The 26,049-nt window shown below is 38.8% G+C and overlaps 1 protein-coding gene across 3 annotated transcripts in view; it reads right to left on the reverse strand.

Moving 5' to 3' along the window:
* Positions 1-2,202: 2,202 nt before the first annotated feature.
* The window catches only part of LOC136862959 (cleavage and polyadenylation specificity factor subunit 7), a 126,531-nt gene continuing 102,684 nt past the window's right edge, over positions 2,203-26,049 (reverse strand). For all 3 annotated transcript variants that reach the window (XM_067139256.2, XM_067139255.2, XM_067139257.2), the window contains 2 exons: positions 20,682-20,889; positions 2,203-3,538 (listed from right to left, as the gene is read on the reverse strand). In XM_067139256.2, coding sequence (XP_066995357.1) covers positions 3,163-3,538; positions 20,682-20,889 — 584 coding nt within the window. In that variant the 3' untranslated portion in view covers positions 2,203-3,162. The remainder of the gene's footprint in view (positions 3,539-20,681; positions 20,890-26,049) is intronic.

Below are 26,049 nucleotides of genomic sequence, written 5' to 3' on the forward strand. Positions count from 1 at the left end.
GCATCGCTCGTGCGAAAAAATCAATCAGCAAAATGCCTCGCTGATCGAAAAAAACTGTTGCAAGAACCTTGTCAGCTGACAGTCGAGTCTTAGCTTTCATTGGTGCTGCTCCCCTTTCCTCTGCCACTCCTTACTGGCTTGTTTGGATTCGGGAGTGTAGTGGTGGACCCATGTTTCATCGCAGGTGACGATCCGACTCAAAAATGCATCACCTTCTTCCACAAATCTTGCTGTAAGCCTCTGACAGACCTCCAAACATCTCAACTTCAGATTTTCAGTCAAAAGGCGAGGGACCCATCTGGAACACACTTTACGGAACTGTAGGTCATTTGTGATGATTACTTGACAGCTCCCATAACTGATTCCAACTTGTTCTGCAATTTCTGGTACTGTCGCCCGTCGATCGTCGTCAGTAATGTCTTCAACCGCACGAATGCTTTCGACTGTAATGCTGGTCCCAAGGACGGCGATTGTGTTGCTGATTTTCCACACGTTCTCGTCCTTCATTGAACTTTTTACGTCAGGCAAACACACGCGTCCTCGACAATGTTTGACCACCGAACTGTGCAGTCAATCTTTGGCAAATTTCTGCCGCTGTAACTACTTCACGAGCAAGAAATCTTATAATTATGCGTTGTGCAGTGGACATCGAGAGCGTTACTGACGAAACAGCGGGAAATACCTCACAGCACACTCTCCCCACTCCTAAGGGTCCCGCCTAACCATAGCAGAAGCGCAGGGCCAGTCCTACCAACTGTTGATGTTCAGGAACAAAAATCCTGTTTAGATTTGATCGACCTTCATAGAATGTGTTTCACCCTGTAAGTTACAAAGTTAATAATGATAAAATATATGGTTATATCATCATGGATTGGCAAAGAGGTATATCTGATCCCTGGAAAATACGAGGACTACTTGAAAGTCCCCCACATCTTTCTATCTCCTTATTCATTGATTTAAACTAGACAAATCAAGCTTCATAGATGGAAGCTAATATTGTAATTGATGTCCTGAGATATGACCAGTTTGTTGAAAAGTTTCTTCTAATATGTGAAGTTCTTTCAAATGTAAATCATTCTGTTACTGTAGTGCTACGTGAGGTGGGATGATGTAAAGAGGGAAAACATTTTCATGTGTTGCTATATTACAAAATGTTTTGATTACCGGCATTTCCATGAATATAATGCCAAGGAGGCCGAGGTTGTGTGGTTTTCATCACAGAGCAAAAGATTTCATCAAAAAATGCAGAGTCAAATGACTATCTTGAAACTACAGTCTACCTTTTTTAGAATTTAGCCACTTCAAATTTCCTTTCTAGATAAGTATTACATTTGAATTGTTGTCCTGTAATGAAATCATGTGGAATATCTCACAACTGTTTTCTGTCATGTAATAAATTAGAAATTAGAAGTATGATATACTTATGGTCCAGTAATCCAAGATCACGTTAGTTTTGAAGTCATTTAAAAACATTAGTAAAGTGATTAAAGTATACTTTGTGGACTCCTGTACACAATTAATCAGTTTTATTGATGCTTCTTTTATTCCCATCAACTTATGTGACTAGTTCATTAAAAGCTAGCCTTCCAAACAAAAAATTTGCAGGTTCAATGATGGTTCTAATCTCTAATTTCTTAGATGACAGAAACAGTTATGAGATATTCCACACGATTTCATTACAGGACAACAATTCAAATGTAATACTTATCTAGAAAGGAAGTTTAAGGGTGCTTAATTGCATTAACTTCATACTGTCATGTTAACTTCTGCAAGATAAAATTGCAGCTCACCAGGTTTTCTGAAGACCATCAGTTGTAATGCAGGTAATTGCAGTTACAGACTCCTACTAGAAGGGACATCACAATAACAACGAATATGAGACTATAATCATTCTGATGAGCATATTGTCTTCACTCCAGCAAGGGTCAACAAGGACAAAAGCAATCACCCAGGAATGCAAAAGGACATCAGTGACTGATGGCCTGCTGTGTGAGGTTTCACTTTCAGGATCATGCACTTAAAGCTAACAGCAAATATAACCTTGCACTGGTTTCGGCAAGTTCTGAAAATTCTAATCAAGAATCAAGAATCTTTATTTGCCATTGACCATATACAATGGATTAGGCTTCAGGTAATTTGGTTGTCATTGTGTTAAATATATAACATGAAAATAAGTAAGTACACAAATAATTAAATAAATAACTTTATTTACAAAACTGTTTAACCGTATTTACTACTAGAGTATAAATATCAAACAAATAATAACTTCAGAGGGCATGTTTATACCGTAGCTTCTCTCCATCATGCTGAAGGAGCCAGCAACTATGTGTGTACAGCTAAAGATGTTGCAGTGTTCATTTTGGAGAAAGGTGGTTTTATTTGAACAATGGCTTCCTGAGCCCAGTCACTCCTTGATGCTCATTTGGTTCAGAACTGGATATTGCTCAGTGTCGGACATTCCAACCAATCGCCCCTATTACTTCAAGACCTTGAAAATGTACCAAATACTGATCTCAAAGTTTTAGGATCCTTAAATATTAATCTATGTTATATGAAAACCTTAAGACTGAATTTTCATTTCTTTATCTCACTAAAGACAAAACAAGCATTTAAATACATTTAAATACAATGACATCATTATTGCACATGTGAGTGGTGAGCTTACATGGCCAGTATCAAAATTTGTATTCTTGACTGGGAAAGTAATACTTCTTTAAGAGATATGTTCTTTTCTCCTGCCAGAACTGTGTTGTGTGGGAATTTTGAGGCTATGATGTAAAAATACAGATCTGAAGCAACATTCACTGATAAATGATAACAACACTGTGCCATAATGAAGTGCCAGGTGATTCTCTCTGTGATGTTGAACTTGATGGATTTTAAATTATCCTTTCAATTTTCCTTTACTTACAGAAATTTGTAGGATAAGATTCTTATACAGTAGTCAGAATTTATCATCCTCCACACCGAGGAGTTGAATTGCTTTTTTTTTTTTATGAGTGCACAATACCTTTAATTTATAAAATCAGGTCTGCAGAATTAAGTGAAAACACAAAGAAAGAGAGACCACATGACTGTAATAAAAATGTGTCTGGTAACACAATGTGCTGTAAACTTTTACAACCCCTTTATCTTAAAATGTGCCCTGCAAACTACTTTGATTTAAGTAGTAACAAAACGAAGAATGACTCCAAGCACTATCCCAACAAAGATAATAGCCAGGATGATCCAGAACACAACAATATTCCCTTTGCAACAGTGCGGTCGCACAGCGGCATCCTTGGGTGGTAATGGTGACACAGAAACCTTAGGATCTCGAACAGGCAGTGGTTCAGGTGGAGCAGGAACATCAGCTGCCATTACTAAAGGGCGAGGCCGCAACATCGGAGGTAGTAAAACTGGTGGAGGCTGAGGAGGCATAGCCACGAGCGGATAGAGTGGCGGGGGTGGAGGCAGGAGTAGGCCGACTGGCATGGCCATATGGTGTACGGGACAAGGCTCTCCATCCCATGTGGTCCGTGAACCTGGACGTGTGCATCTGTAACATATGAAAATATTACGTACAGTTCCTTTATTTAAGTCTCCCTTATTATGTGCAGTTACCAACAGCATAAGTTGCTTCATGGCAGGAGCCATTTGTTATCATTACAGTTTACTAATTGTTGCTAACGACTAGAGTTTGGAAGTTTATGACTTAAGGAAGTACAAAATATGCTCGCAAATGTGACATAAAAACTGTAAAAGTTATAAAATATGCCCTGAAAATTATAAAATATAACATGAAATTTTGGGATAGGTAGCAAGTATTAGAGCATTTCTAAAATGAAGCATCTTAAGTTCCAAAGCAAGATCAGCGATAATACATCAGACACATTTAATCATACAAACTGACAGAAAGCTACGGTATGTTAAAACTTTCAACATTCATTCAGTATCATAGCCCTGAGGTGCAGTTCTCGCTCAGTTTTCCTAAAAAAAAGTCTTTAAAAAAAGAAGTATTAGCACGTTAACATTGATGCTATCATGGCTCGTACTTGTAGGCATGATATGGGCTTTTGGGCTTATGCCATGTCAAGAAAACAAGATGAGACTCCTTATGTTTCGCAGAGAACTTTGCTCCGCTTCTTCAGAAGAAAATCTCGACTGTTTACAAGGAAGACTTCTACAATAATGAAGGTTTGAATTTAAACTTTAGTAATAGAAGTGTAAGTGGTACGTTCATTCGTCACCAGATGGCTCACCGTACGCAGTACAGCTGCCAGCACCATCAGAAAGGGTATGGGAGTTGGGGTATAACTGGTGTACACACATTTGAAATTATGACTCTGATACAAGCCTGAAATGAAACATCTGGTGGTGAGGAACGTATGAATTTGGAAAACACCAAAACGAAATAACGTTAGTGAAAGGACAGGGAAGAGAACTACCCACGTAAGACCTTAATAGCTGGCAACCATGTATTACTTAATTGATAGCTGATGTCCCTGTTAAAATTGTTAGGATTTCTACGTATTTCCACAGCTTCCTGTATAATCCTGGACCTGTAGTGTCTAGTGTGGGTAAGAGCTCGAACATTTTGGAACACAACATCATGACACGACAGGGCGTGCTCAGCTACTGGTAATTTGTCTGGCTGGTTGAGGCAGATATTTCTTTGGTGTTTCTTGATGAGAGTCCCAATGGACCGACATGTTTGGCTAATGCAGGGCCATCCAAACAGCGAGCGCTAGCGCTCTGGCCACGCTCTAAGCCAGTGCTCCGAGCGCTTTGGAGGAAGGTAGTTTCAGTAGTGGTGGGATGAGCTTGGCTGGCTGAGAGAGCAGTCGATCCATCAGTCGCTAGTCTAGTCTACAGTGACTATGTGTATATGTCTAGTCCAATGGGCTTTGTTGACAGCGTGTAACTAAATCAGTTTTGCAGTTGTCATGACTGAACATCATACCAAAAAAAAAAAAAAAAAAAAAAAAAAGGGAGTGGTGAATCCGCAGTCAATCAAAAAATCAAATCAAAATCTCTTTATTTGCAAATGAGGTGTCTACCTCGGTGGCAAATGGTACACTAAAATACATTATTGTCAAGCACTAAATATTAAATTAACAATAGAAGAAAATTTTCCTATAATACAATACAATTTATGCTAACAATTTTTTCTATTAAACACACAGCTCATTCTTAATAAATTTATATTGTTTACAAAATTCTACTTATAATATCTCCTGTACTACTTACAAATATAGTCAACTGATATACAGTATGTGGAATTACTTCAAATGATATTATACAACTGGTATAAGATTAAACTTTACATTGCATTTATTTACTTTTTTTTTTTACCCATTCTGGAACCTAAGTAGCATAACGACCCGCTGTGTCTTAACCAGAGCCCCTTTTGCCACCACTTTTCAGAGTTCCTGAAGGGCCTTCACAGCTACCGTAGCGGTCCCAGGGCCCTCGAAGTCCCCACTGTACTTTACCCCTACATGCAATCCCCTACTTTGGCTGTCTAACCTGCACTGGTCGAATGCCCTCTAACACTTCATTTATTTTTTCTGTTGCTGTTTATTCTCTTCTTGAATATCTGTACAGATTTTGGAAAAGGATCAAACACTACCCCCGGTAAACTGTTCCACTCCTTCACACCCTTCCCAATGAATGAAAATTTACCCCAATCGCTTCTGCTAAAATTCCTTCTAATTTTATATTTGTGGTCTGTCCTGCCGATATAATTATTTTCCAACTGAAGCCTCTCACGGATATCTCCCCATGCTTCTTCTCCTGTATAGGCTCTATATAATCCTATAAGTCTAGTTTTCTCCCTTCTCTTACTTAAAGTTTCCCACCCAAGTTCCTTTAACATTTCTGATACACTACTCTTTCTCCTGAAATCCCCTCTTACAAATCTTGCTGCTTTCCTCTGCACACTATCTATTTCCTTTATTAGGTATTCTTGGTGAGGATCCCAAACACTGTTTGCATATTCCAATAATGGACAAACCATACTTAAATAACTTTTTTCTTTTAATTCTTTATTGCATCCTTTAAGTAGCCTCATTATGACATGTAACGATCTGTATGCTTTCCCAACAATGTCGTCCACATGACCCTTCCAGTGCAAATTACTTTCAAATCTCACACCTAAGTATTTGCACTTGCCATCTTTTGGGATAACTACCTCATCCAAAGTATATTCAAATTCAGTTTTAAAGCTCCTGTTTGTAAAAGTTGTAACAGTTGATTTGCCTCCATTAACCTTCATATTATTTTCTTCAACCCATTGTTGGATACTTTCAAGGTCCCTTTGTAATTCTGAACAATCCTCAATGTTATTTATTTCCCTATAAACAATTATGTCATCTGCATACAATCTTATTTTTGATGTTATATTGTTCCCTAAATCATTTACGTATATTAAGAAAAGTAACGGACCGATTATACTACCCTGTGCAATTCCCTTCCAAACTTTCTCTTCCTGCGATACATTATTTCCTACTTTGACTTTCTGAACCCTTGAATTTAGAAGTGTTTTTATCCAATGTTTACGTCCAATCCTATTCCCTCCAATTTCTTTAATAATATTCCATGTTCCACTCTATCAAAGGCTTTGGAAAGATCTATGGCTATGCAATCTAACTGACCTCCTGAATCCAATTGATCTGATATGTCCTGCTGAAATCCCACCAGTTGTGCCTCTCAAGAAAATTTCTTTCTAAATCCATACTGGCTCCTCATGAACCAATTTTTATCATCACATATCCCTCTGATGTACTTTGATATTAAACTCTCCAGTATTTTACAAACTATACTGGTCAGGCTGATTGGTCTGTAGTTCTCTGGTTTCCTTTTATCACCCTTTCCTTTATAAATTGGTATTATTATAGATTCCTTCCATTCCTTTGGTATTACACTATTATTTATGACATAGTCAAAGAGAAATTTTAAATAAGGCACTATGTACCACCCCATTGTCTTTAATACCTCCCCAGTAATTTGATCACTTCCTGCTGCTTTTCCTTGCTGAAGCAGTTGGATTTCTCTGAAAATATCTTCATTTGTGAATGAGAACCTGATTGTTTCCCTCTGTGTCTCTCCCTCTCTATCTTCTGTTATGGTTTCCAACTCCTGACAATCATCTACTGAATCTCTGAATTCCCTACTAAATAGGTTTGCTTTTTCAGTATCTGTATCTGTTAAAGCAGAATGGAAAATTTCATTTTTCTGTACAGCTTATAAAGGGCATGCCAAATTTTAGTGTGCCACCAAGATTTAATGTGTTTAAGAAACACAATTTGGAACGGCACTACAGTGCCAACCACAGGGATGATTACGGTGATTTGACAGACGCCAGTCGCCAATCGAAGTTGGAAGAATTGAAAGAAAATTTCAAGCAACACTGTTCTGTAAGTATTATTGTTTTAATTCTTAAATGCTTGTTTACAAACGGAAATGAAGAAATGATTGAATTATCTGAAGAACACTAAAATTGTGACTTGCCGTATTTTTGTCTGACAAGAGATATATGAGAGGGAAGTTGGTGGACCCATTTTACAAACAAGCTACAAATGTTCGCCGCAAATTGGCAAAGCTGGGAAACCCTTTACGGAAGGGAACGTAATCAAGGAGTGCCTAATGGACGCGGTGACATGTATTTGCCCTATGGAGCTAGTTGAGAAATTTGACAAAATCTCTCTTTCTCCTCAAACCGTGGCTCGCAGAATAGACAATATGGCTGTTGATATGGAACAGCAATTAATGGAGAAGGCAGCAAATTTTGTATCCTTTTCCATCGCCCTCGACGAATGAACCGACATTGCGGACACAGCTCAGCTCGTTATTTTCATTCGAGGGGTGGATGGCGATCTTCAGGACACCGAAGATTTCCTAGACATGGTAGCTCTCAAAGACTCCACTACCGGTTTCGATATTTTCCAGGCAATGGAGGGTGTTTTTGAGTCAATGGGATTAAAATGGGAGCCATTGACGAGTGTAACGATGGATGGAATTCATGCTGTATGTCGTCTACGCACGGGGTTACTCAGCTATGTAAAATTAAAAATGGCTGAGAGCGGTAGTACCCTAATGGCTCCAGTGCTTGATACACCAGGAGGCAATCTGTGCAAAAGGTGCCAAGCTTAAAGACGTAGTGGGAACAGTTGTGCGAATAGTAAATTTTCTTTGCTCCCATGGACTCACGCACAATCAATTCAAAGAGTACGGGCGAGTTGGCCATGCGGTTAGGGGAGCGCAGTTGTGAGCTCGCAATCGAGAGATAGTGGGTTCGAAACCCACTGTCGGCAGCCCTGAAGATGGTTTTCCGTGGTTTCCCATTTTCACACCAGGCAAATGCTGGGGCTGTACCTTAATTAATACCTTAATTAAGGCTACGGCCGCTTCCTTCCCATTACTAGGTTCTTCTTGTCCCATCGTCACCTTAAAACCTATATGTGTCGGTGCGACGTAAAAAAAAAAAAAAAAAAAAAAAATCAAAGAGTTCTGGATGACATCGAAGCGGAGTATCCGGATATCCTGTACCATGCAGAAGTAAGATGACTGAACAAGGCGAAGGTGCTTCATCGAGTTCTTTGCTTGCGGAATGCAATATATACCTTTTATGACATGAAAGGGCGGCCCGAAGTTCTTTTGTGTGATCCTAAGTTGGTGGCGGACTTGGCCTTTTTAAGTGACATTACTGCCCATCTGAATACTTTGAACACCTCACTTCAGGGCAAAAAGCACAATATCTGCGATTTGGTGGAAAAAATTCAAGCGTTTAAAAGAAAATTGATTTTGTGGGAAAACCAGTTGCGTGCAAGGAACACAGGACATTTTCCATTGCTTGAAACAGTGAAAAAAGGTGTCGACTTTGATGAGTACTTGCAGGTAATTCGCCAATTACAAGAAGAGTTTGAAAGAGATTTTCAGAATTATCAGAACTTCAAGCGGTGTTAGATGTATTTGTTCGACCATTTTCTCTTAGTGCAGACAGTGCTTCACAGCTATTTCAATTAGAGTTGATTGAATTAAAGTGCAATGTTAGTCTTAAAGACCGCTTTCTAATTTCACGAAGTTTAGAAGAATATTACAGCGGCTTTCCGCAAGAAGAATACCCCATTTTGTATAAACATGCATTTAAAGGTCTGTCAATGTTCGGCTCAATGTACATTTGTGAGTGTTTCTTTTCGGTTCTTAAGCTTACCAAAAGTAAACATCGTGCAGCGATGAGCGGTAGAAACTTGCGCAATTGTTTAAGAATAGCTGTGTCCAGAAATATTGTAGGCCTACTCAATTTGGAGAAGATTGTTTGCTCCAAAATTAAAAGCTCGTATAAACGACTGAGCAAGGTCACTCAAGGTCTGTACTATCTGTTCACATTGGTAAAATTTTGTTGAATTTTCTTCTTAGATATGTTCAAATTTCAGTTTTGAATAAATCACATTACTGTATTCTTTACTTAACTCTTGATTTCGTTTCCTGCATATTCCATACCTCGGAGTACCTTTCGATTTGTATATGCGGTATATTTGTTATGGCAAAACAGCCCTATCAATATGATGTCAACAAACCCACAAACGCCATCGGATGCATGACTCTACGTACGTATCTAGTCAGCACGGTCCGATCATCGTCCTTCTGTCTCAGGTCTCCTCGCTGCCACACTGTAGTGGTGGTAGGGGAAGGAGCGCTAGTCTGACAGCCCAGTGCTCCCCGAGCGCGGGTGCGCTCTCGGAGCGCAATGGCTGGATGGCTCTGGGCTAATGTATACCTTGCCACAGGTACAGGGAATTTTGTACCCCCCCTACCGCCGGGGTGTATTAGTGCGGACAATTTGACCTTGCTTTTAACTAAACTGTGAGCAATTTTGGTGATTGTGCCAAACACAGTTTTTATATTGTGTTTGCAGAGGACCTTGGCTATTCAGTCTGTGGTCTTGTGGATGCAAGGCAAGTAGGCAGTTCCCTTCACTTCTTTCTGTGAGCTTTGCTTAGTTGTCCCTCTGGGATGTAGGGCTCTATGAATCTGTACATCATTGTAACCATTACCCTTGAATGTGACTTTGAGTGTGTCCATCTCCTCTTGGATATTTGATGGCTCATGAATTCGTGTCACCCTCATAGTGTGTCTCGTGAGAATGCCCTGTTTTTGTGCTGGATGGTGGTGAGAATCTGCGTGCACATAGCGATTTGTGTGGCTAGGTTTACAATAGATGGTATATCCTAAGGAGCCATCCAGTTGCTTTTTTACTAGTATATCCAAGAAAGGAAGGCATCCGTCCGACTCCATCTCCAGAGTGAATTTAATTGAAGGATGTTGGTGATTTAAGCAGTTTAAAAATATATGAAGTTTCTCGGGACCTTCTGTCCATACCGCATATGTGTCGTCAACATACCTCCACCAAATCATAAGTTCGGCAGGCGCTGAAGCAATAGCCTCCTTCTCAAAAAGCTACATAAAGAAATTAGCCACTACCGGCAAGAGTGGACTTCCCATAGCCACCCCATCTGTCTGTTCGTGAAATTGCCCACCCCATAAGAAATAGCTCAAAGTCATGCAGTGGTGAAATAGCTTAGTAATGTCCTCAGGGAACAGACGCTCAATGAGGGACATGACCATGTCAATCGGCACTTTAGTGAACAAGGACTCCACATCAAAACTCGCCTGAAGTGCATTAGGTTGAAGGGTTATGGCTGACAACTTAGTGACAAAGTACGTAGAGTCCCTAACGTATTATCCAGTACGTCCTATATGTGACTGGAGCAACTTGCTTAGTTATTTAGCCAAAGCATACGTAGGAGAACCTATCGCACCAACAATTGGCCTGAGGGGGATGTCTTCTTTATGGATTTTAGGGAGTCCATATAATCTAGGTAGCACTGCGTCCCCTGGAATCAGATGTTTAGCCTCCTCTTTCGAAATTGAAGATTGCCTTAAGAGCTTCACAGTGGCATTGGACATATGAGTGGTAGGGTCACGTGAGTTTAGTCTGTAAACTGGCTCTGACAACATAGCTGAGATCTTGTTCTTATACTCATCAGTGTCCATTATCACCATCACATTACCCTTATCAGCTGAGAGAGTGGTCAGGTCAGGGTCATCTTTAAGTTCCTTCAGAGCTCTCCCCTTGCCTCTAGTTAAATTAGACGCAGTTACAGCAGCAGACCTTATAAGTCTCACACATTTCTGTCGTACTTCCTCAGCCTCATCCGTAGGTAGTTTGTGCGTGGCTTCCTTAACGGAAGTAATTACCTCTTCAGTGGAAATTTTAGAGGGAGCGACAGCAAAATTAATTCCCTTAGCTAGAACTGCCGTTTGGTTCTCGTCCAAGGATTTCTTGGAAAGACTGACGACAACTTTGCTAGCATCTGGGTTCTTGCGAGAGACTGCCTGTGTTTGAGCCAATCGGAGGAACTTATATTTCTGTCTTAAGGACAACTGGTTGAATTTTCGTTCAGCCTGTATAGCAGTAATGCGATCAAAAGACAACCGCAATTCCTGCGAGAGAGTGTTGCTTAAAAGCAGGTGTAAGTGAAACAACTCTCGGGAGACTGAGTCCAGTTCCTTACGAACGTGATGCACTCTCTCAATAACAAGAGCCTTTCTAGCCTTGACACGACATAAGCCCAAAAGCCTATATCATGTCTACAAGTATTAGCATGCTTTATGTTTTTTTAATTTCATTATTACTATGCTTTATGGTTTTTGTCGGCGTAAGTTAAAAGACACTGCCTAACAGGAAGTTTATTGAGTTCACTATCATATGTACCTCTTAATCTTCTTCTCTGCCAGCATTGCACATCATGACCATGTGCATTCTCAGGCTGCCAAAAAGAAATCTCCTTCGAAGGTCGCTCAGTATTTTCTTTTGTACTGGAAGAAGCTCCTTTCTATGTTACATGACATCACAGGAGCATATTTAAACATAGTCAGTTCACTGCTGCTTAGCTGAGGGTCGACTTTGCCTAAACTAGATCCACTACCCTCTAAAATGGCACTAATTCTGCACATTGTTGCATATCCCTCATTTTCACTCGGTACCATACTGAGTTTGTTCTTCACCGTAACTGACACTCTACCTCTTGTTTGTTCTATTTTGGATACCATGCCCTTTACAATTCCCAAACTACCACATAATTATAAACCAGCAGGTTGTTGGTGAGAAATAGTTTCTGACACATCTGTATAATTTGAAGTGATATATATAAATTTTCCCAACAAATCATTGGAAAACAGTTCCTGTGCAATTTTTATTGATAATGCCGCACAACTGTCGAAAGCAGAAGCAATTTCTTGCACATTTTTGTAGTGTTCACAGTAGTACTCCACTGCGTTAAGCCACATTCCCCATCGAGTGAGCACTGGCTGAGGAGGAAGAGGAAGCACGCGTCACCCTCAAGAGAGCCTTCACAAATATTTCCTTAACGTTTTATATTAACCGGTCAGGAAAATTCTTCTGTATTTCTTCAGCAACTCTGTGCAACCCATGAGCATGACACGTTAAATGGACCATTTTTGGGAAGAGTACCGTAACTCCCCTTACTGCTTTCACCACGTATGGTGCAGCGTTGATTACTAACAAGAAGATTCATTCTTGCTTAACTCCACCATCCCACAAAAGCTTCATGGCATTGTCAGAAAGTACTGCAATTGTGGAATGGTTAGCTGCATCTAGAACCTATGAATAAAGTAAATATACATCGCCCAGACAATCCGCAAGAAGCGTATCAATGATAACATTCGCAACATACCTCCCACAAACACCCATAGTTTCATCAGTGGATACCCAGATGCTATTGTTGCTTACAGTAATTCTAATTTTTCGAAGTGCATCTTCATAACAGAAGGGTGAATAACCTTTTTTGCAATGTTGCCTCGTCCAGGATCGACTGCGTTGTGTATTTAGTTAAGAATTTTCGGAAGTGCTCGTTGTTCACTTTCTTATAGATGATGCGCATCATCTTCCTATTTTAACTGTACCCCTTTTGTTTCTCCTTCTTTTAGGTCCAGTTTCTTCAACTCTGTGTTAAATTTTACTTGCCAAATGTTACCTAACAATTCTTATTAATTTAACACTTCAGTTAAAAGTACCAGGTTACACAGGACACATTTCCAACATTTGCTACGAAACAATTGTTAAAGACAAATTAACACATCTCCGTGAGATTTCTGAACATGTTTGGCAATGAGTGTCTTTTGTTTCTTTACATAAAATGCTTCTAGTGGTATGTTGGAATAATATTTTGTTACACATGGTTGACATTATTACAGGTTATGGTTAGCGGAGGCCGCGAAGATGTAAATATGTCAAGTAAGAGGCAACAAAAGTGAAATTATGATGAATGTGAGACAAATGTTTTAATAGATTTAATTTGAAAGTATGTGAGTGTGCTTCAAAAATGAAAGAAAGGCCTGTTATATCACAGCATTCAATATATTCTTTTAGGAGTGCAAGCTAAGGCTCCTACATCAGCAGGAAAATGTGATAACTGATATGTCTTGAATGATTTTCGGGCATTCGTTTACTGTGAGGAAAATAATGTAATGCATTGTTAATGCTGCAATGGCTGCAGGAATTCTTTGCAGAATTCTACATACTTTTGTCTTTCACTCATGAACATAGTTGCCTACAATTACATGAAAAGAATCTGAAGCACAATATCTAAAAACTATAAGCAACAGCTGCACTGGAGACACTGATAAGTTCAGTCTGTGCAAAACTTTAACTCATTTACAATTTCTTCTAGTACATTTTTCATTATCGCTTTGGTAATTAGTAGGGCTCGGAAGTTCATGCATTTGCATGTTTTCTTTTAGGGGTTAAAAATGAATGTTTATACATTATGTGCACGAATTATGGAATTTTCAGTCATGTGAATATACTTTTATGGTGCATATAACTGCATATTTTCGTGATTTTGATAAATGTATCATATTTTAATATTTTAGCGCCTATATGGCATATTTTAATCAGTTTAATGGTTTTTACAGTATTTTTAATCAGCTTTTTTCATCTGGTTGATGTTGGCAGTAATGTTGCGCATGATGACGCAACTTGTCATGTGGTGTAGAGTTATGTTGTCATGCAGTGAATCCCCTGTTTCATCATCTACCCTCACGTTTTGTGCTTAGCTGTCGACTGTTGTAGATTAATAATTTACAGAAGTTTTCAGGTGACTTAATATCTACAGATAATAGGGTACTGTTCTGTGGAGCGTGTGAGAAAACTATAGGGAGTGAGAAATGATTTCAAATAGTTCAACACATAAACACAGCAAAACATAAGGAGAGTTTAACTAGCAAACTATTAGAGTGTTTAGAAAGTAGGATTGAATTTTCTTACGACCTGTGCCAAGCACTTTTAGCTGTTGATATTCCCTTGTATAAAATTAGTAACCCCGCATTAAAACATTTTCTTGCCAAATTCACTCGACAACATGTGCCTGAAGCAAGTACATTGCGTAAGACTTACGTAGGACGTTGTTACAATAACGTATTGTCAAATTTACAAATTGTATTAGCGGATCAGTTTGTGTGGTTGTCCATTGATGAAACCACTGATTCTGAGGGCTGATTTATTGCTAATGTAATTGTGGGCGCCGTAAATAAGGAACAAAAGACGATACCATATCTTCTTAATGTGTGTGATTTGCCGGCCACTAATAATGTAACTTGTAACGCAGTGTGTGATGGACTCTTTCTTCTTTCTTTGATATTTGCTTTACGTTGCGCCGACACAGATAGGTCTTATGGGGACAATGGGACAGGAAAGGGCTAGGAGTGGGAAGGAAACGGCCATGGCCTTAATTAAGGTACAGCCCCAGCATTTGCCTGGTGTGAAAATGGGAAACTATGGAAAACCATTTTCAGGGCTGCCGACAGTGGGGTTCGAACCTACTATCTCCCGAATGCTGGATACTGGCCGCAATTAAGCGACTGCAGCTATCGAGCTCGGTGTGTGTGTGTGTGTGATGGACTCATTGAAATTATTATGGCCATTTGGAATCAAATACGACTGGCTACTTTTATTTGTTACCGATGCAGGTATTTATATGGTAAAATCAGGACAAATTCCGAAAGGCATTTTTCCTAACTTAATTCGTATAACTTGTTTGGCACATGCTCTTAATTGCATTGCTGAAACAATACACAATTCTGTCCCATTGCTAGATCGATTTGTGGCCTATTCAAATATTTTTTTTGTTAAATCTCCTTAAAGAGTCAAGTTGTTTAAGATCAACAGCACCCAATATCCCACTTCCTTCTGCGCCAGTGTTAACACGATGGGGAACATGGCTGGATGCAGCTTTGTATTATGCTCAGCACATAGACGTATTCAAAGAGGTTGTTCATTCATTGGATTCGATTGAAGATGCATCAATACAAACAGTACAAAATATTCTGTCAGGCATTGATTTAGAAGAGTATCTTGTTTTTATAAATGCCCATTTTTCTTTTTTTGCCAACTGCCATAACGTCACTGGAAGCTGTAGGATCTGCCTTAAAGGAAATACTTACTGTTTTCAAAAAAACGATATCCAATCTAAATTCTGTTCCTGGTAGTATACCACAAAAGTGAAAGAAAAATAAATGATGTAACTTCAAAAAAATCCTGGTTGTAAACAGTTGTGCGATATTTGAGACATCCTAGAAGGAAAACCGTCTGTCACACCAAGAGACTTGCCTCTTTCTGTGGAGCAGTTATCATCATTTAAATATGCCCCAACCCAATCACATCTTGTGATGTGGAAAGAAGTTTTTCACGTTACAAAAGTGTTTTGCGAGACAACAGACGATGTTTTTCAGTTGAAAATGTGTGCAAAGTGACGGTTGTGAACTGCAATTCATCACTCAGAATTGGCAGCGGGACCATTTCTGCTTCAATCTCCAAGGAATAAATGTAAGTTTATTATTGTCAATACTAACCTGACTTTTTTACTGCCATTTTTTCATTTCAATAGTGCATATTTACTGGCATATTTTCAAGTTTTTAAGAGCATATTTGCATGCATATTTCTTAGTTTTTTAGGGCATGAACTTCCGAGCCTTAGTAATTAGGTATCTTTGTAGAAAACTTTCTTCTGACAACTCTGAAAAATCATTTTTTCTTAGTATGTTTTGTCCTTTGCCTTCTTCAGTTTATGGATAGTTTCCATACAACAATATAGCTTCAAGCTTATGTCTTCTACATGCTACCATTTTGAAGTTTTAACAGATGTTAAGTGGTTTAACAGGGGGCTGCTGCCATGTTAATTTAACACAAGTATTAACAATTTGTTAGAATTAACAATTCTTGATGAGATGGCCATTTAGCTAAATTGTGTGTTACATCCCCTTAACAGCAGTGTTAACACTTAACATTCACTGAAGAAACTGGACCTTAGTGGTAACAGTTAGTATGTATATGTATATAACATTGTACTGCTATCCCCAAGTACCTGTCTGCTGTTAGTTATTCTTTTTATTGCAGAATCATTCTTGCCGTTTTCCAGCCTACTCTTTCTGTTAACCCTTTCCTAGCTGTCTGCCTGGTGAGTTTCCTCATCTGTTGGTGCCATCACCTCATCTTGACTGCTAATCTCCGCCATCTTGTCTGCAACCTTCTCTGGGATTCTTGAACATTGGCCATCTATATCAATGCAAATGTTTTTTCCTCCTCTGGAGGCAGTGGATGATGTAACAACCGATTATCTTGCTACTGGGTTTACTCAGAATGGATCTGACATTTGCCTCATCTCACCTCCCCGATTGTGACTCTCCAGCATGTTTATGCGAGAACTGCACAACACAAAAGTTCTTACTATACTGAAACCGAACAAACTGTGCGGTGTTTTGTTGGGCATACTCACATCGCGCTTTCCTGTTGCCCTATATGTTAAGGGTTATTTTCAGCAAATACTTGTACACTGCCTTGGGCTCACTGCATAGGAGTTTACCTCATCTGTTTGGTAAGTTATGAACTGCTAAGGTAGGCCAAGTCATCACTGAGAGCATTCTAGTACTTTCTATTTCCCCAAAAAGACAGGAAGTTTGACACTGAAGCTAAGCCAAAGGGAAGGCCTCGTTTGGTTTATGTGTAGGGTGTGAACATTAAGAAACTTTGTAATGTGTCATATCACTTCATACGGCTAGCCCGTACAATTTTTCCTTCATCTTTACAAAAATTTTTGGGATTTCCCCAAATCCAGCCATAAACTGTGATCCTTTAGGACACTGGTCAAAAGTAATAGAATTCTGAAATGAGCCATGATAATTTTCTAAATTGTTCTCTTTCTGGGTTTACTAAGCATGTCTTATAGTCAGTAATATTATTTCTGAATGTAAACGTGATTTAACCCGCCGTTAAACGCGTGCTCTGTTGTAATTCCACTTCACGATTGTTTGTAAGCTTCCATTCCTTTCATTTCAATTATTTTTCCAAGATTTCCTTATTTATCTCTTTTGTCAATCTGTCTTATATCGTAATTACTTTATTTTCATTTTATTTATATTGATAACTTTTTTTTTTTCTAGGGGCTTTACGTCGCTCCGACACAGATAGGTCTTATGGCGACGATGGGACAGGAAAGGCCTAGGAGTTGGAAGGAAGCAGCCGTGGCCTTAATTAAGGTACAGCCCCAGCATTTGCCTGGTGTGAGAATGGGAAACCACGGAAAACCATTTTCGGGGCTGCCGATAGTGGGATTCGAACCTACTATCTCCCGGATGCAAGCTCACAGCCGCACGCCTCTACGCGCATGGCCAACTCGCCCGGTATTGATAACTTACATATAATCTACATTTACAAGAACATTTCAGTCCTTTAGGATAAATTAGAACTTATCAACTGCAAATCACAGGACTTAGCAAAACTAATTGTAAATTAACAATAATTGGTTATTAATTTACTTCTTGGAATAAAATATTGTAATCGTTACATTCTATTAATTGATATATATCGCACGGAAGAAGTCACGACATTGTGATGTTCTTGCCACAGAGTAAGTGCATTTCATTTCATCCACCTTATCAACGCCCGACTTCGTCTCATTATAGAAAGTAATCATTGAGGGTTTTGATCCATCTGAATCGTCATCAATGGAATGGTCTTCATGGAAAGTAGATAGAACCAACACAACTTTGTCTTTTCTTGACTTGAGTGACACAAGGGTATATATAGCAATTTGTGCATGCTACGATTTCTTGTAGCATTTCATCGGTAAAGAACAATTGTAGAGCTTCAACTGGTGTCTCAGTATTCTTGGCAACTCCTACTACTCCAGGCAAGTGTTTTATAATATTATGTTCAGGTTGCCTGACCCTTCTATTAAGATTCATTAGAGGCTGATGATTCCACTGGGTCCCGTCCTTTCCAACATACATTTCATGCTGCTTACTTTCAGTCACGTCCTCTTCACACATGGACTCTTTGCTCCAGGAATTCTGATCACTATTGTTTACGATGACCCGATCACTGTCATCACTCGCACCAACTTCATCGTCGTCCAACCACTGCTCGATTTGATCCATAACTCTCGGAATAAATCGCACCAACTCCTTGGAAAGAGGACGCAAAATAATTATTCATAGCTCATTTTGTAATATTGTGTTTATCCCACTGTAAATAATCACAAGTATAAAATATATAAAAATGATGCCGCCACTACACTTGTAGGTAATAAAAGTATATAATTTTATAATAAATAGTAACGAAAGAATGGATGACTTACCAAAAGAGTGAATAAGATTAACAAATCACCAATACACGCCTGCGGACTCAGACTCCGCAAGTCTGCAATTGAAAAAATAAACTTCTGTAATCAACAACTCGGCGATTACTCAGACATTCTCACGCCATTACGGCCTTTGTATTGTTGAAGAGGGAAACTACAAGAAGGCAGCCCATTCTGCCTTGCATTTTCGGCCTATAATACCAAAGAATAATAAAGTGCGGACTCACACTCAGCGGCGCGTGTAATGGAGGGTTAAGATGCAGTCATCAGGGACTTTGGAAGTGTCAGTTCTTGCTGTTGAATTGTTTGGGAGGCCTGATTTTTCCCTTGCATCTCACTGTTCTGTAATTCAGTAAATATTGATGTAACTAGCTTTAAGTTTGGTTTTTTTATTTATTTTTTTTTTTTTATGTTGCACCGACACAGATAGATCTTATTACATTTATTTATTACATTTATTCCAAGGTTAAGACTATGGCTGATGATGCCTTCATACTAGGCGAAACATGTACCATTTTTAGTTAATCGATCAATGTAAATCTTTCAAGACAATGACTTATTGTATTGATTAGGTGGTCATTTTTTTTTTTTGCTACGGGCTTTACGTCGCACCGACTCAGATAGGTCTTATGGCAACGATGGGATAGGAAAGGCCTAGGAATGGGAAGGAAGCGACCGTGTCTTAATTAAGGTACAGCCCCAGCATTTGCCTGTTGTGAAAATGGGAAACCACGGAAAACCATCTTCAGGGCTGCCGACAGTGGGATTAGGTGGTCAATTTAATAAATAACTTACTGTTATTATTCTAATTAAACAGATAGATCTTACGGTGACGATGGGTTAAGAAAGACCTAGGAGTGGGAAGGAAGTGGCCATGGCCTGGTGTGAAAATGGGAAACCACAGAAAACCATCTTCAGGGCTGCCGACAGTGAGATTCGAACCCATTATCTCCCGGATGCAAGCTCACAGCTGCGCGCCCCTAACCATGCAGCAAACTCACCCGGTTTTAAGTATTCTAATCAGGTGCTTAGCCCTATTTTCATTTTAGGTAAGGCTCCCCTTCTCTTGTCGGTGCAGTCTCTTGAAGAGCTGTGGGTTTATTATCATGCTGGTCATTACTGTTGCATTGGATTACGGTTAGTATTGTAAGCATGCTGAACCTTTTGATGATTACCTCCTTAGCCTTGAAACTTTAATATATGTTATTGAATTGTTTGCTGATATTTCTGTCCTGGCTCTGGATCAGTCCTTTTTGCCTCTTCTTCTATCCCCACCAACCCCTCCTTTCTCACTTTGCTAAGCTCCTCTCGGGTTCTCAACAGCATTGCTTCCTTGTAATTAGTGTTTATTCTTGCTAACTGTACATTTTTTGTTTGGGCCCATTACATATCTATGTATGTGTGAGGACAAAGTCCAACATTTGTATATAGCAAGATCAGTATCAATTGATCTGATATGTTACACACTCCACTGGGTTTTTCATGGAAATGTGAAATATCATTTTAAATAATCATAAAACATGAAATAAGTTAAGCTGTGAATTTAAAAAATTTGTAATGTGATAAGTAGTTTGTCATTTTATTTTAAATTTCATTATTGTCACAGTTGATGATTTTCTATGGGAAGGTATGTCAGCTGGTGTCGGTCGACTGCAGCGTTTGCGATATCCATCAGTTGTCGTGGATGTGCGAGACCCAAATATGTTAACAAATATCACCTTGTACTAATCTTCCTTTTGGCACGAACTGCTATGACTCTTCCTTGTAAGACTTCATACTTGCTCCAGGTACTATCGAGGGAATTACTTGGGAGCCGAAACTGAGTAGTTTGATCTCAGTTAGGCTTGTATTGTGAGTATGCTACTTTCTCAGTCGCTTTCCACACTTAATCTAGCATTCTCCATCTTATTACAGACACTGTTTTGAGGCAGATTTCATACACCACTTGCAGAATGAAGCAGTACCAAGAAATTTACTTACAGAGGTAGACTGACTTCACACTTGGCTTGCGAGTCAGAGTCGAGGCCAGTACTAGCGCTCGTAGCACTAGTGTTGGAACTAGGTGATGTTCGACGTGGCCGGGGGCGTGGTCGAGCACGAGTTCGTGAACGGTATGGCAGACTTTCCTCTTCCACACTCTGGTCTTCTGCTTGAGTCACATATGGATACTGTATATCCATGCTGGGGCCTGTCAAAAGAAACGCAGATTCAGTATACTGGGAAAACTGATGAAAGACCATACAGCATTTCTGAACAATAGGTGACAATAGACGCCAACTGTGAGGGAAGTAGAATCAGTAAAATGAAAATTGGCGACCGACGGGGTTGCTAAAGTAACAACACTGAGAAACATTAAAACAAAATAATTATTGTTCATTGTTTATCATTAATTTCTGTAATCAGTATTTATAGTCACAATGTAAAAATGAACTCAGGGAATTTTTGAGTGGACAACTACAGCACCAATGGGGAATTTGTGATTATGATCTAAGAGTAGGTGAGGAAGTTTGAATGTGAAATGATTTGTTATTCATTCTTGAGACAAATTGCAAATTTTAATCCCTATATAAAACACAAATTTATTTCAGTGTGCTTGAATCATTCTGTTGCTGTGCAGCCCAAGTAAGTTTAAAATGATTATTAAAATAATCTGCATAAATATTTCATATGTCAAAATACAATACAATACAATACAATAAGTATCACATTAGTTTTAAAACTATGTAATGAAACTTTGAAATCAATTAAACTAAAATTACATCTGGAAAGTGTTCATCTTAATCATATTACTAAGCCACTTGATTAAGGAAAGTAAAAGGCCTTCAATGACAAAAAGGTGTTCATGAAAACTTATGTATAACCAGAGCAACAGGAGGGGCATGATAGCCAAGAGGCGCAGAGGCTGGCTTCTCTTCAAGATAGCCCCAGTTTGAACCCTAGCCAATGCATCTGAGATTTTTCATGTGAAATATCAAAGCGCTGTGGCTTGGATTACACATAAAACTATAGGTCCTATGGCTATGACCACAATATCAGTGGTTGTCTAAAGCTACAAGCTATGAACTGCTTAACAAATGGTGCTTGTATAAAGTCCTCATTCTAAATAGCAAATGAACATGTTAAAATGGAGGCTTCTACAATAGATGAATCTCTTGTTAAGTCATGATTAGTACAAGTGTGAGATATTAGGAGAGTTAGTAAAATATCTCCCATTATATAATGTCACCATCACTAGATGTGTTAATAAAATGGCAGACAATTCAAAGTACCAACTAACTGATTGTAATAAACCATTGCTATACACACAGATGATATAGAACCAGGACTTGGTTCTAAGGACCAACTGATGAGCTCAACTTAGCACATGAGGGCGAAACGCAGGCAACCAAGAATGAGTTAGCTGGAAAATTTATAATGTCCAATAACGGACCATTATATTGGTATCCCAGAGCTTTGGTGGTTGGTAAAACATTTTGTTCTACTATTTGGTGTGTTGTCATTTCACTTTGACAATCATGCTAATGCTGCAATTCTTTCAAGGCCAGCCAGCAGGAAACAGTAGAGTACCGATTACAGTCTTAGCCTTCGAGAAACTGCAGGGACTGCATTCCTGAGATAACACAAAGACAACTAGAAACAAACAATTCCTGAGCTATTCGCCGAGTTCACATTTCTAAGAATTGTAGTGCATACTCCACCTCCCGTCCTATCATAATTTATAACTTTCATTTCTGTGTTGACGTTTGACTTATATAAGTGAATCGTCCAACTCGTTGGCTGAATGGTCAGCGTACTCGCCTTCCATTCAGAGGGTCCCAGGTTTGATTCCTAGCCAGGTCGGAGATTTTAACCTTCATTGGTTAATTTGAATGGCTCAGGGGCTGGGTGTTTGTGCTGCCCCCAACATCCCTGCAACTCACACACCAACACATAACACTATCCTCCTCCACAATAACACGCAGTTACTTACACATAGCGGACGCCGCCCACCTTCATTGGAGGGTATGCCTTACAAGGGCTGCACTCGGCTAGAAATAGCCACACAAAATTATTATTATTATTATTATTATATAATTCGCTGGGGCCATCAAGGACCACGTTATGTCTTGTTGCATTTGGCACTGAACTTGGCCTTCTTTAGAGCCCAAATTTCCCTCATTCTTTGAGAGTGGGCCTGCTTACGCTCCTCTGTCCAAGGAGCACCGTGTCTTCTCTTCGGTTGCTCGTCTTGGTTTAGCCCGTTCGTCAATATTTTCTTGCGGAAGAGATCTCTGTTAAGGGCGTCTTCAGGTGAGATATGTAGCATTTGCAGGTCTTCTTTGGTATTTCTAAACCAGGGAATTGTGGTTTTGGGGTTTGAATCAAAAAAGTGAAAGATTTCTTTAGTTAACTTTCTTCCGTCCATTCTTTTCAGATGACCATAAAATTGTGCCCGTTTTTTTCTGATTGTGTCGGTAATTTTCTCTATTTTGCTGTAGACTTCCTTGTTGGATCTCTTTTGATGGATTCCATTTCTGTACTTTGATCCCAAGATTCCTCTCACAATTTTGCGTTCTCTTTTCTCCAGTTCTTCAAGGAGTCCCTTGTTGGCATTTAGAGACAGGGTTTCGGCTGCATATAGAACTACTGGCTTCAGAACTGTTTCATAGTGACGTATCTTGGTGTTTTGGGAAAGGCATTTTTTTGTTGTAGATTGTGCGGGATGTTTGGTAGGCTATTTCCAGTTTGTGTACTCGCTCCTGAAGTGCTTCTTTGTCCAGTCCATTATTATTATTATTATTATTATTATTATTATTATTATTATTATTATTATTATTATTATTATTATTATTATTATTATTATTATTATTATTATTATCATTATTATTATTATTATTCACAGAGTTCACATTTCTAAGAAATGTAGTGCATACTCCACCTCCCGTCGTATCATAACTTATAACTTTCATTTCTGTGTTGACGTTTGACTTATATAAGGGAATCGTCCAACTCATTGGCTGAATGGTCAACGTACTGGCCTTCCATTCAGAGGGTCCCAGGTTTGATTCCTGGCCAGGTCGGGGATTTTAAAATTAAAATTAGGACTATTAGGTAGTACCATATGGCTGATAAAACAGGCATGAGGGAGATTTTAAAAAGTAACTATGATCGTTGGAAAATGGTAAATAAAAATGTAAACAGACTTGAGGGAGATTTTAAAAAGTAACTATGATCGTTGGAAAATGGTAAATAAAAATGTAAACAGACTTTGGGATGGGTTTAAAGCAATTGTTGAGGAATGTGAAAATAGGTTTGTTCCTTTAAAGGTGGTAAGGAATGGTAAGGATCCACTACACTATAACAGAGAAGTAAAGAGACTAAGAAGGAGGTGCAGACTGGAAAGAAATAGAGTTAGAAATGGTTATGGAAGTAAGGAGAAATTGAAGGAACTTACTAGGAAATTGAATCTAGCAAAGAAGTCAGCTAAGGATAACATGATGGCAAGCATAATTGGTGGTCATACAAATTTAAGTGAAAAATGGAAGAGTATGTATAGGTACTTTAAGGCAGAAACAGGTTCAAAGAAGGACATTCCAGGAATCATTAATGAACAAGGGGAGTGTGTATGCGAGGATCTTCAAAAGGCAGAAGCATTCAGTCAGCAGTATGTAAAGATTGTTGGTTACAAGGATAATGTCCAGATAGGGGATGTGAGTAACACTAAAGAAGTATTAAAATTTACCTATGAAAACAATGACATTTACAGTAAGATACAAAAGTTGAAAACCATAAAAGCAGCTGGAATTGATAAGATTTCTGGGGATATATTAAAGGCAATGGGTTGGGATATAGTACCATATCTGAAATACTTATTTGATTATTGTTTGGTTGAAGGAGCTATACCAAATGAATGGAGAGTTGCTATAGTAGCCCCTGTGTATAAAGGAAAGGGTTACAGACATAAAGCTGAAAATTACAGGCCAGTCAGTTTGACATGCATTGTATGTAAGCTTTGGGAAAGCATTCTTTCTGATTATATTAGACATGTTTGCAAAATTAATAAATGGTTTGACAGAAGGCAGTTTGGGTTTAGGAAAGGTTGTTCGACTGAAGCTCAGCTTGTAGGATTTCAGCAAGATATAGCAGATATCTTGGATTCAGGAGGCCAAATGGTCTGTATTGCGATTGACCTATCTAAGGCATTTGATAGGGTAGATCATGGAAGACTACTGGCAAAAATGAATGCAATTGGACTAGAAAAAAGAGTGACTGAATGGGTGGCTATATTTCTAGAAAATAGAACTCAGAGAATTAGAGTAGAAGAATCTTTATCTGACCCTGTAATAATTAAGAGGGGAATTCCTCAAGGCAGTATTATTGGACCTTTATGTTTTCTTATATATATCAATGATATGTGTAAAGAAGTGGAATCAGAGATAAGGCTGTTTGCAGATGATGTTATTTTGTACAGAGTAATAAATAAGTTACAAGATTGTGAGCGGCTGCAGGGTGACCTTGATAGTGTTGTGAGATGGACGGTGGACAATGGTATGATGATAAACAGGGTTAAAAGTCAGGTTGTGAGTTTCACAAATAGGAAAAGTCCTCTCAGTTTTAATTACTGCGTTGATGGGGTAAAAGTTCCTTTTGGGGATCATTGTAAGTACCTAGGTGTTAATATAAGAAAAGACCCTCATTGGGGTAATCACATATATGGGATTGTAAATAAAGGGTACAATCTCTGCACATGGTTATGAGGGTATTTAGGGGTTGTAGTAAGGATGTAAAGGAGAGGGCATATAAATCTCTGGTAAGACCCCAACTAGAGTATGGTTCCAGTGTATGGGACCCTCACCAGGATTACTTGATTCAAGAACTGGAAAAAATCCAAAGAAAAGCAGCTTGATTTGTTCTGGGTGATTTCCGACAAAAGAGTAGCGTTACAAAAATGTTGCAAAGTTTGGTCTGGGAAGATTTGGGAGAAAGGAGACGAGCTGCTTGATTAAATGGTATGTTCCGAGCTGTCAGAGGAGAGATGGCGTGGGAGGACATCAGTAGACGAATAAGTTTGAGTGGTGTCTTTAAAAGTAGGAAAGATCACAATATGAAGATAAAGTTGGAATTTAAGAGGACAAATTGGGGCAAATATTCGTTTATAGGAAGTGGAGTTAGGGATTGGAATAACTTACCAAGGGAAATGTTCAATAATTTTCCAATTTTTTTGCAATCATTTAAGAAAAGGCTAGGAAGACAACAGATAGGGAATCTGCCACCTGGGTGACTGCCCTAAATGAAGATCAGTAGTGATTTATTATTATTATTATTATTATTATTATTATTATTATTATTATTATTATTATTATTATTA

The sequence above is a fragment of the Anabrus simplex genome, chromosome 2 (genome assembly GCF_040414725.1).
Source record: "Anabrus simplex isolate iqAnaSimp1 chromosome 2, ASM4041472v1, whole genome shotgun sequence".
Taxonomy (NCBI): domain Eukaryota; kingdom Metazoa; phylum Arthropoda; class Insecta; order Orthoptera; family Tettigoniidae; genus Anabrus; species Anabrus simplex.